The sequence below is a fragment of the Schistocerca piceifrons genome, chromosome 2 (genome assembly GCF_021461385.2).
Source record: "Schistocerca piceifrons isolate TAMUIC-IGC-003096 chromosome 2, iqSchPice1.1, whole genome shotgun sequence".
In the NCBI taxonomy this organism is placed as follows: Eukaryota; Metazoa; Arthropoda; class Insecta; order Orthoptera; family Acrididae; genus Schistocerca; species Schistocerca piceifrons.
In genome coordinates this window covers 843,345,693-843,357,945 of record NC_060139.1, presented here as the reverse complement: position 1 = coordinate 843,357,945, position 12,253 = coordinate 843,345,693, and the positions used below count along the sequence as shown (strand labels likewise).

General features: G+C 41.8%; 1 protein-coding gene across 3 annotated transcripts in view; it reads left to right on the top strand.

Moving 5' to 3' along the window:
• The window catches only part of LOC124777329 (BRCA2-interacting transcriptional repressor EMSY), a 298,543-nt gene that overhangs the window by 22,272 nt on the left and 264,018 nt on the right, over positions 1-12,253 (top strand). For all 3 annotated transcript variants that reach the window (XR_007015714.1, XM_047252690.1, XM_047252688.1), the window contains exon 2: positions 2,091-2,158. Coding sequence is in view for 2 of the 3 variants with exons in the window: in XM_047252690.1 (XP_047108646.1) it covers positions 2,098-2,158 (61 nt within the window). In the remaining variant the exon portion in view is untranslated. The remainder of the gene's footprint in view (positions 1-2,090; positions 2,159-12,253) is intronic.

The window sequence follows — 12,253 nt, the reverse complement described above, 5'->3', positions numbered from 1 at the left end:
TTGGTCTATGAGAGGAGAGATTCTCTCAGTGGGGGCACAGTAACTGGTCACAATGGGGCATCCTGGGTAGTTAGGTTTATGGACTTAAGAAAGCATGTCGAAGGTAGGAGTGCGGGGAGTGGTAGGGGTGAGTAGAGAGATGGACTCAGAGGAGAGGTTCTGGGATGGGCCTAAGGATTTGAGTAGCTACTGGAGATCCTGCTCGATTTCTGAAATGGGGTCACTGTGGCAACGTTTGTAGGTGGAAGTATCTACAGCTGGTGGAGTCCTTCTGCCAGGTAATCCTTGTGGTTCAAAACAACAGTGGTGGAGCCTTTATCTGCAGGTAGGATTATAAGGTGGTGATCAGGTTTTAGATGGTTGACTGAAGTTCTTTCTACGGATGTAAGATTGGTTTTCATGATGAGGTATTTGGGAAATGATGGTGAGACAAGGTTTGAGGTTAAGAAATTCTGGAGAGTTAACAAGAGGTGATTTGGGGGCAGTAGGTGTGGATCGTGGTTGGATGGAGGAGTGAACTGAGTCAACCAGGGTTCAATATTGGTTGGAGAAGGAGAAAAGATCTTCAACAAGTCCTGCATCTTCCAATGACTTTGAAGGACGATTGAAAACTGTAATGTTTGCTGATGACACAAACCTACTGACCAAGTATCCAAACTCGGCATTAGGAGACACAGCTCAGATGATAGCTAAACAGTCCTGCAAGTGGTTCACAACTAACAGTGTACTCTCACAAACATTGACAGATTTATCTCCTGCATCAGTATACCTAAAGTAAATAAAGTATTTGTGAGCTGAAGCAAGCAGTAAGAATATTGTCTAAAGTAATAAACCATACTCTGGCAGAAGCCTTTTTAAGCATCTTAGAATTATTATACTCACTGACTGTTAAAATCATCATGTAGACTTTCTCTCTTTGTTTGGGGTTCGGAGTGGAGTTATAGACTCTATTGCGAAGATACTCAGCAAGCATGGGTGCATTCTCTTTTAGGTGTTGTTGTTTTTCATTCGTCTGATTGAAGTTTTGTGTGAATCTCATTTGTTTACCATTAGGGTGTACAGTGAAAATCACCGTTTATTGACAATCAAAATCTGGTATGCTCAATATACAGTTTTTCAGAGGGATTTGTAAACAAACCTGACATTCAGTGCAGTGAAAGTTCTTTGGCACAAAACAACTTCAAATGCAGTGACATCTATATGTTCAGACAGTTGATGAATGCACTCAATGTTTCATAATTGTTGAAGATGGGCAGTCTCACTGGAATTGTCCTCAGTGTTTGTGTTACCTTCGTGAAGGCAAAGGTACATCTCCTACTCAAACAGCTCCCCCAGCCTCTCATTTCTGAGGGCTTCAACCAACATCTACAGTCTCTCTGACGGTGATTTTTGTAACAAAAAACAAAAAATCACATAGACATAAGTGGTTGTAGGCACATCAAAATCTAATGACACAAAAAGGCTTTGAATATGAATTTTGGTAGGGAGCCGATGGCAACTGATCAGTAATCCTGGTTTCTTGGGTGTCTTTTCTGCTAGTGATGCCTAAAAAAATTCCTGTGCGCAAAATGGAAATTGATTCCAGAAAAGTTTGATTTTCCTGAAGATAGTAAAGTAGAACCACTCATCCAGTAAGTTTTTTTACTGACTCCTGTAGTATTCATGACCAAAAGGTTTATTTGGTTCCACTTATTTTTAATTGCCTTTGATGGTTATTGTTAAAACTCTGGTATTACATTTTTACTGTGACACAGACTATCCACTTTCATTACTGTGTTATTATTTTTGGGAATGGGGCCAGGGAGAAAATGGTAGAAAATAAAATGGGGAATAATTGTTACTTCTAACTCAGAATACGCAGAAACTGCAGTTATCTGCAAATATTTTGAGACTGGAGACAAATTTTATGTTTAAAAGTAAAGACATTTAATTCTTTTAATCTGTTCAATGGTCACAATTTCATTTGAGAAGAACATGTATCAGTATCACTGTATGTTTTAAGCTACTCTGAATCGTGATCTTTGTATGTAACATTCCTTGACATGATAGTTACTGTTGCTTGTGTAAAGATCAATGGATGCTTCTTTCAGGTTAAACATGTGGCCAATGATACTGGGTATGTCTCGGGATGAATGCAAAAGGATCCTTCGACGACTCGGTAAGTGCTTACATGTTTTTGTGTAGAATGTGTTCACATGCATTTTTAAAACTCAAGTGAGCTCTTTCTTGTTGTGCTTTTATCTATTTACTTTTTTATCAACAAGAAAAGTATGTGAACTAGTGAATTGATAGTTTTTTTTATTTGTTTAAAGCTGTGTGTTCAGTGCAACACTGTATCTTCCATGCCCCTCCCTTACTCCCCCCTTCACCCATCTTCACAAGGTAATACCTTATTCCATATAAATTTTATCAGCTCTACTCCACTATCTTGCTAAGAGTAAGTAGTTTGAGTTTGAATCAATGTAACTGTTGCTGTAACTGTGTGTCAGCTATTGGTACAGTGAGTGTGATCAAATCATATATTTGTATTTCCTTCCCATCCCATGCAGTAAGTCCCCCTGACCTGTGGTTCTGGGTGACTTTCCTGAAATCTCCCCCATTTCTTAGACCTCTCCAGTCCTTCTCCTGCACCTCTCTTCTTTCCCCCTTCAACCCTTCTGCCTGAAGAAGGAGCCACTGGCTCCGAAAGCTTGCGTAATTACAACATTCCTTTATGTGTGTGTTCTGCTGCTGCATGGTGAATACATTTTTTTTAATCCGTCCATCCATGTCTGCTTGTGTCTGTATATGTGCGGATGGATATATATATGTGTGTGTGTGTGTGTGTGTGTGTGTGTGTGTGTGTGTGTGTGTGTGTGTGTGTGCACGCGCGTGTCTATATATATATATATATATATATATATATATATATATATATAAAAAAAAAAAAAACAAAGATGAGGTGACTTACCGAACGAAAGCGCTGGCAGGTCGATAGACACACAAACAAACACAGACTTACACACAAAATTCAAGCTTTCGCAACAAACTGTTGCCTCATCAGGAAAGAGGGAAGGAGAGGGGAAGACGAAAGGAAGTGGGTTTTAAGGGAGAGGGTAAGGAGTCATTCCAATCCCGGGAGCGGAAAGACTTACCTTAGGGGGGAAAAAGTACAGGTATACACTCGCACACACGCACATATCCATCCACACATACAGACACAAGCAGACATATTCTTTAAATATGTCTGCTTGTGTCTGTATGTGTGGATGGATATGTGCGAGTGTATACCTGTCCTTTTTTCCCCCTAAGGTAAGTCTTTCCGCTCCCGGGATTGGAATGACTCCTTACCCTCTCCCTTAAAACCCACTTCCTTTTGTCTTCCCCTCTCCTTCCCTCTTTCCTGATGAGGCAACAGTTTGTTGCGAAAGCTTGAATTTTGTGTGTATGTTTGTGTTTGTTTGTGTGTCTATCGACCTGCCAGCGCTTTCGTTCGGTAAGTCACCTCATCTTTGTTTTTATATATAATTTTTCCCACGTGGAATGTTTCCCTCTATTTTATATATATATATATATTTCCCCCCCAAGGTAAGTCTTTCCGCTCCCGGGATTGGAGTGACTCCTTACCCTCTCCCTTAAAACCCACATCCTTTCATCTTTCCCTTTCCTTCCCTCTTTCCTGATGAAGCAACTGTGGGTTGCGAAAGCTTGAAATTTGTGTGTGTGTGTTTGTGTTTGTTATTGCCTCTATCAACGTACAAACGCTTTTGTTTGGTAAGTTACAGAATCTTTGTTTTTAGATACAATTAAATTATTTTTACTATATCATTAAGCGGAAATACTGAATCGCAGATAACCACAACAAAAAGATTGTCAGTAAGTGAGCTTTGAGTCAACTAGGCCTTCATTGGAAAGACACACACACACACACACACACACACACACACACACACACACGGCCACAGTCTGGCTGCTGAGGCCAGACTATGAGCAGCAGGGCATAGTGGAAGAAGCAGTTGGGTGGCGGGGGTAGGAAGGAGGCTGGAGTGAGGGAGGGGAGAGTTAGCAGGGTAGGGGTGGGGGTGGGGGATGGTAAAGTGCTGCTTGTGGGAGCATATAGGGATGTGGTGGATACAGGTTAGGGCAGCTAGGTGCAGCCAGGTTGTTAGATGGAGGTCGGGGGGCGGGAGGGGGGGGGGGGTGGCTAGTGGAAAAGGAGAGAAGTAAAAAGACTGTGGGTGCATTGGTGGAATAGAGGGCTGTGTAGTGCGTAGTGCTGAATGGGAATGGGGAAGGGGCTAGATAGGTGGGAAAAATGACCAGTGAAGTAGGTTGCGGCCAGGAGGGTTACAGGAACATAGAATACATTATAGGATACATTGTAGGGAGAGTTCCCACCTGCGCAATTTAGAAAAGTTGGTTTTGGTGGAAAAGATCCAGATGGCACAGGCTATGAAGCAGTCATTGAAATTAAGCACATCATGTTGTGCAGCATGCTCAGCAGCAGAGTGGTCCAGCTGTTTCGTGGCCACAGTTTGGCAGTGTCCATTCATGTGGACAGAGAGTTTGTTGGTTGTTGTGCCCATATAGAATGCAGCTTAGTTGTTGCAGCTTCGCTTATAGATCACATGACTGGTTTCACAGGTAGCCCTGCCTTTGATGAGGTAGGTGATGTTTTTGACCAGACTAGAGTAGGTGGTGGTGGGAGGATTTACGGGACGGGTCTTGCATGTAGGTCTGTTGCAGGGATATGAGCCATGAGGCCAGGGGTTGGGAGCTGAGGTTGATGAGGATATTGTGTAGGTTTGGTGGGCAGCGGAATACCACTGTGGGGGGTGTGGGAAGGATAGTGAGTAGGTCATTCCTCATTTCAGGGCACAACTAGAGTTAGTCAAAATCCCGGCAGAGAATGTGATTCAGTTATTCCAGACCTGGGTGGTACTGAGTCATGAGGGTAATGCTCCTGTGTGGCCTGACAGTGGGAATTTGGAAGGGGGCAGGTAACTGGAGAGATAAGGCACTGTTTTTGTTCAAAGTTGGGAGGGTAATCATGGTCTGTGAAAGCCTCACTGAGAGCCTTCCTATATTTCGAGAGGGGTTGCTCGTCCCCACAGATGCGACAATCCTGGGTGGCTAGGCTGGCTGCATGGAAGGGACTTCTTGGTATGGAATGGGTGGCAGCTGTCGAAGTGGAGGTATCATTGGTGGTTGGTAAGTTTGATGAGAATGGACGTACTGTTGTAACAATTTTTGAGGTAGAGGTCAACATCGAAGGAGGTGTCTTTTTGGGTTGAGATGGACCAGGTGAAGCAAATGGGGAAGAAAGTGTTGATGTTCTGGAGTAGTTTGGATAGGGTGTCCTCACCCTCAGTCCAGATCACAAAGATGTCATCAATCAATCTGAACCAGGCGTGGAGTTTGGGATACCTCTAAACGACCCATGAATAGGTTGGGATAGCATGGTGCCATGCTGGTGCCCATAGTCGTACCCCATATTTATTTGTAGGTAATGTCTTCAAAGGAGAAGTAATTTTGGGTGAGGATATCAGTGGTCATTGTGAGTAGGAAGGAGGTTTTACAGATCTGGAGTCAGTGGGGCTCTATGAAAGGGAGTGTTCAATACCAGTGAGGCCTTGGGCTTGGGGGTGTTAGTGTAAAGGGAGCTGGCATCACTAGTGACGAGCAGGGCACCATGTGTTAAAGGATAGGAACTGTGGAGAGCCGGTGGAGCAAATGGTTGGTATCTTTTACACTGGGGGGTAGGTTTTGGGTAATAGGCTGAAGGTGTCTGTCTACGAGAGCAGAGCCACAATGGGACGTCCTGGGTGGTTGGGTTTATGGACTTACGGAGCATGTAGAAGGTAAGAGTACAGGGATTGGTAGGGGGTAAAGAGAGAAATGGACTCTGGGAGAAGTTCTGGGATGGGCATACAGATTTGAGGAGAGGCTGGAGATCCTGCTGAATTTATGGAATGGGATCACTGTGGCAGGGTTTGTAGGTGGATGAATCTGACAGATGGCAGAGGTGTTATGCTGACACGTAATCCTTGCGATTGAAAACAGCAATGGTGAGCCTTTGTCAGCAGGTAGGATTATAAAATCGGGATCCATTTTTATGTGGTGGATTGCAGTTGTTTCTGCAAATGTAAGGTTAGTTTGCATATTGAGGGATTTGGGGAATGAAAATGAGGCAAGGTTTCACGTTGAGAAATTCGAGAAAGATAACGGGGGTGATTTGGGGGGGGGGGGGGGGGGTGGCTGTGGGGATAGATCACGGGTAGAGGGAGGAGTGAACAGAGTCTGGCAGGATTCAACATTCGTCTTGGTAGGGTTGGTGACGAAAAAGTGCTTCCACTGTGGAGATGGGGAGTGGAGAGAAGGTCTTTAACAAGTCCTGGATGATTGCATTTGATAGTGGGGCTAAAGATAAGGCCTTTGGAAAGGACTGATACTTCTGCAGGGCCATGCCTTTTGGGGAAAAGGCTCATGATTGTGTTTCAGGGTTGTTTAGGTTCTGAATTCTGCATGGTGGTGAGAGGGAGTTTCTGAGAGTGGAGTAAAGGTAGTAGGTCTGTGAGACAGGGGTTGTCAGCTATGGGTGATGTGGGGGATGTTTGGAGGTTATTTGTAGAGGTGGTGGATAGTGGTAGTCCAAGCTGCGAGTAGGAAGTGAACGTTGTGGAGAGTTTTTTGAGGGAGCATTGTGCATGTTGCTCTAGTTCCTGGAGGACAAGAGCTTCAGTGCGTGATATGGGATCCAGGAATTTGGGATTGCATAACAGGAGAATTTTGTGGATGGAGAGGAGATTTGGGCCTGATATGGTTCGGCAGGACTATGTTTTTGAGGCTTAAGGGTTCGCAGAATCTGAACAGGTGGAGGTCATTGTGGAAGGATGGGTGGCAGCCAGAAAAGGGGAATTTCATTGTAAAGCCTTTCCGAGGGATCCCATGAGCCAACCAACAACACAGGAACAGTATGTGGGATTGGGTTCTATCTAGGGATAAGACAACTTTTCTGTATTTACACAGACAGGAGGAGCAAGGATCTGTAGTGGTGAATAAAAATGCATAAAAATATGTAAATAATGCAAAAATAAGTCCAAAAAAATTAGCAAAATGACAACCAAAAACATGGGTAAATCATAAAACAGATGAAGTACTTACTTCATTATATTTTACTCTGCATGATGCCATGAATTGTCATGTCTGGGGCTCTACTCCTCCACATGTTGTACAGGTACATCCACTGCACTCAGATTATGTGACTGTACGGTGTGGTTCCACTAGCTACTTCATTCTTGCTCATGACAACCAACAAGCTGCCTGTCCCCATGAATGGCCACCGCCAAACTGTGGTCAGGAAACAGCTCGACCATGCCGTGCAATATGACTTTCTTCATTTCACTGACTGCTCCACAGCCTGTGCCCTCTGGATCCTTCCCACCGAACCAGCTTTCTTAATTGTGCAGGTGGGATGTCTCCCTGCAATATATCCTATGTTCCTGTAACCCTTGTAGCCTCAACCTTCATCAGTCATTTTCCTTACCTATCTAGCCCCTTCCCTGTTCCCATTCCAGCACTACATAGCCCTCTATTCCACCAATGCACCCACAGTCTTTTTACTTCTCTGGTTTTCCACTATCTCCCACCTCCCATATAGTCTCTCCCCTGCATCTAGCTACCCCAGCCTCTCTCCACCTCATTCTTATACATTCAAACAAGCAGCACCTTACCATCCCCTTCTATACTTCCCCCTCTCCAACCCATATCCTTCTTGCCCCCGGCAGCACCTTACCATCCCCTTCTATACCTCCCCCTCTCCAACCCATATCCTTCTTGCCCCAACACCCGGATGCTTCTCCCATCGTGTGCTGTCACTCGCAGTCTGGCGTCAGTAGTCAGGGACCATGGTCGTGTGTGTGTGTGTGTGTGGGGCGGCGGGGGGGGGGGGGCTATTTCCAATGAATGCCTAGTTTACCGAAAGCTCACTCTCTGACAGTCTTTTTGTTGTGCCTATCTGCGACTCAGCATCTCTGCTATATGGTGAGTATCAACTATCCTTTTCATAATACTGATAAATTCCATCCTGGATTTTCCATTGTTTGACTATATCATTTTCCCTTTGGGACCATGGTAGAAACCGTTTTGTAATGCAGAAGGTAACAAAGTTTCTTTAGAATGTTAAGTTTCAGTTTAATGTTCATTATTTATTGTAATTGATATCCAAAATAAATGTTCCTTCCTACATCTGCAGATATTTAAAACTGATAATAGTGATTAAAGGTATGACAGTGAATATTTCCTTTTTTCGGAGTGTGACATTTTGAAAGTAAAATATACATTTCCAGTACTTGTATTTGTTTGCATTGTTGTAATATGCAATTCCTTAATGCCTCAGTTTGTTATTTGCAAAATATTTGAATGTGTTCCATACTTTTCTTTCCACATTGGGCAATATGTTTAGATTCGCAGAACATTACAAAATGACCTCTGAAATACTGCAACACTGGCTTCTGTGTTGATCGCTTGTGTGGTAAATAGCTGAGAAGAAAGTTGTATGTACCTGTACTCTCATATAAGACAGTCTTTGCAGAGGCCTAGAATGGGCAGTATCCATGCGAGCACTTTATGATGCAGAGTTTGGGAACATGTTTTGCATAGCCAATGGAAGGGTAGTCTGACGTAATCAATCAGAGGTCAGAAAAGATGCAGTACATTTTGAGTTCCAAAATTGAAACCAGTTTATATATTTTGCACATTATTCACATTTCATTGCCTTAAATTGCCATGACAACAGGCTTCATACTTTTTGCTTTGCACCGTTTAAGAATCAAGGTTGTGGTGACAAACTGGTCTGTTATGTAGCAGAAAGTCTAGATTGCTCAGCTGCAGCCTCAGAGCAGTTGAAGGAGTGATTTGAAATGTATATCAAGGGCTACAAATTATGTTTATTGTTACATTAAATGTCTTGAATGAACTATTGGGATTACAACTGTTGTTTTTTTAAATTGCATTTTATTGTTATTTTCATGTCAGGTTCTGGTAAAACTATTTCAGCTGATTGTATACAAAACATACAGCAAGCACTGCCAACACTGTTTTTCAAAACACACAGACTGTAAAGAGGAAACAGTGATGTGGCCTAAACTACCCAAAAATTTAGTTTGTAAATCTCAAGTTTTTATGTATTTCCCTTTCTTGAAGTTACAGTTCACAAGACAATGAGCAAAAAAGATATGCAGAAAGCTGTTAGCTTAAATTGTCTATAACTTTACATCAGGAATACTGTGATATTCAGATTGAAAGTCCTTCCACATTTTGATAGGCCTTTGCAAAAAGTTTGAGACTGTCAACATTGCTAAAAGTTTTGAATGATGCTAAATTTTGATATTTTAGTGATAAAAACATTGCTATAGAAGTAATAGTTAGTTAGAAGTTTAGTTTTAGTGTATCTGCGGTTAAATGTTAGCATACAGAGGCTGGACAATAACATGGAAACACAACACAAGTACATTTTAGAAAAACTGTTGGAATTCAAAACAGCTTCCAGTCATTTCAGAGTGTGTAAGTGCAGGTCCTGTATGGTTTTCATTGGAATCTTTACCATTCTTCCTACAAAATAGTGGCAACTTTAGATATCAATGAATGAAGTGGATAAGAATCGCCCTCACCTGATCAGCCAAAGTGGTCCCATAAACTGTAGCAGTAATGCCAAGGGGTCTGAGAAATACTGTGCTTTGGTTGCCCAAATCACCACCCGCCATGTTTCACTCTTCGGACGTAAGTTCATCTAGAAGTTGGAAACAGGATGAAACAAGACTCATCCACGCATATTGCTCCATAGTGCAAGTCTTGTGGCTTGGGCATCACATTTTTGCTGTTAGTGACATGTGCATCAGTGATGTGTGGTTTTGGAATTCCAACTCGCCTTTCAATTCCCATGTTATGGAGCTTTCTTCATCTTGTTTGCTGGCAGACTCTGAAATTGCCCTTCTTTTTTTTATTTTTTTATATAAAAATGAATTGGTCAGTTTCAAGATGTGCAATGCCACAAGACAAAATTTTGTGGCTGAAAAGAATCTTAACTGTATCCCAGAGAATTTATTATAGGTATATTGCTTTGATATGTAAAAGGTAAGCCTGATCATAATACGGTTAAATGTTGTGGTCACCTACAAGTATTGTACAAACATACTGTCTTTTTATCATTGAACTTACTTCCATATGGACAAGTTATAAGGATCCCTAGAATATAGAAACAACAAAAGAGTTGAAAACAAAAAAGCCATCATGTCCGAATGGAATCCCTATTCACTTTTACAAGGAGTACTCTACAACATTGGCCTCTTAGCTTGCATATATCATAAATCTCTGAGCCAGCACAAAGTCCTAAGCAACTTGAAAAATGCAAAGGTGACTCCTGTATGTAAGAAGAGTAAAGCAATGGACCCACAAAAATGCAGACCAGTATCCCTAACATCAGTTTTCTGCAGAATCTGTGATCATAATCTCATTTGAAATATAATACATTTTCTTGAGACTGATAAGATTATCAGCACTTTTTAGAAACCATTGCTCATTTAAAACTTAGGTTGCCTTTTTCTCACATGATATTCTGCGAACCATGGAAGAAGGGTAACAGGCAGATTCCATGTTTCCAGATTTCTGGAAAGCAATTGAACTAGTGCCTCACTGTAGACTGTTAATGATGGTAAAAGCATATGGAATAGGTTCTCAAATATGTGAGTGGATCAAAGACTCCTTAAGAAGTAGAACCCAGTACATTGTCCTTGACAGCAAATGTTCATCAGAGACAAGGATATCATCAGGAGTGTCTCAGGGAAGTGTGATCAAACCGTTATTATTTCCATAAATGATCTGGCAGATGGGATGGACGGTAATCTGCAGTTGTTTGCTGATGATGCTGTGGTGCATGGTAACATGTCCAGGGTTGAGTGACTGTAGAAAAATACAAGATGAATTATGCAAAATTTCTGGTTGGCATCATGAATGGCAGCTAGCTCTAAATTTATTGGGAACTCAAATGGGAATCCATGAAGGGAAGGTGACATTCTTCTCAGGGAACACTATTGAGAAATTTTAGAGATCCCGTATTTGAAGCTGACTGCAGAACAGCTCTACAGCTGCCAATATACATTTCGCATAAGGACCATAAAGATAAGAACCAAGAAATTAGGGCTCCTACAAATACATGCAGGCAGTAATTTTTCATTGGCTTTATTTGCTTGTGGAACAGGTAAGGAAATGACTAGTATTGATACAGGGTGCCTTCCGCCGTGCCCGTTAATGTGGCGTGTGGAGTATGTGTCTCAATGGGATCAGCCATGTAATGCTACAATTGGTTAAATGAGAAGTTTGGCTTATTCACACGAAATCACTGGCAGAAGTGTACAACAATTCTGTAATCAGTACAAATTCTGTACTTCAGATTTCAAGAAGGGGGAGGGGGAGGTCCAAATTCAGCCCCTGTTGCCCCATATGGATGCTCTATGGATGCATGACTATTTTCCAAAAGCAGTGTAACCTGAACACTGCCTGTCCAATCCCTTTGATTGCCAAAATTATCACCATACACATTTTAGTAAATGTTTCTGAAATATAGAGCCACTAAATAACTAAAGACGCAGTTGCAACAATTAATGCAGGAAAAATACACGTCTTTGACAGTACAAAGGTTAACAATCATAACACATTTGGACTTTTCCATCAGAACATAGGAAGCTTGTTCAATAAGAAAAATCAGCTCCTCATATCAATACAGGACTGAAAAATCTAAATGTATTTCTGCAGATGTGCTGTGCATAACAGAACATCCCTAGAAGTCTCAGAAATTGAACTGATGAACCTAAATGGAGACAAGTTAGTATCACATTGCTGTAAGCATAATATGAGGAAAAGGGAAGTGTCTGTATACACAAAAAGTGGACTAAAACCACAAGCCATAGACATAAGTGAATACTGCCTTGAACAGCAATGTGAATGGGGGTACTTCAGTGAAAGACTTGAAATCATACAAGAGACCAGTTCAGCAGTCTGTATGTTCCCAAATGGAAATGTCTTGAGCTTCATCAAACAATTAAAGGCACTACTTAAAAGACCTAGTGGAAATAACTGTGAAGTGATTTATGATGAGATTTCAGTGTATATTTAATCTTGGATGGTTCTGATTGAGGGCACCTAGAGTTACTGATGTCTAGTTTTGGTTTTGTTCTCACATTAATATTACAACAATAATGGCAAGTTGTGCAACAGT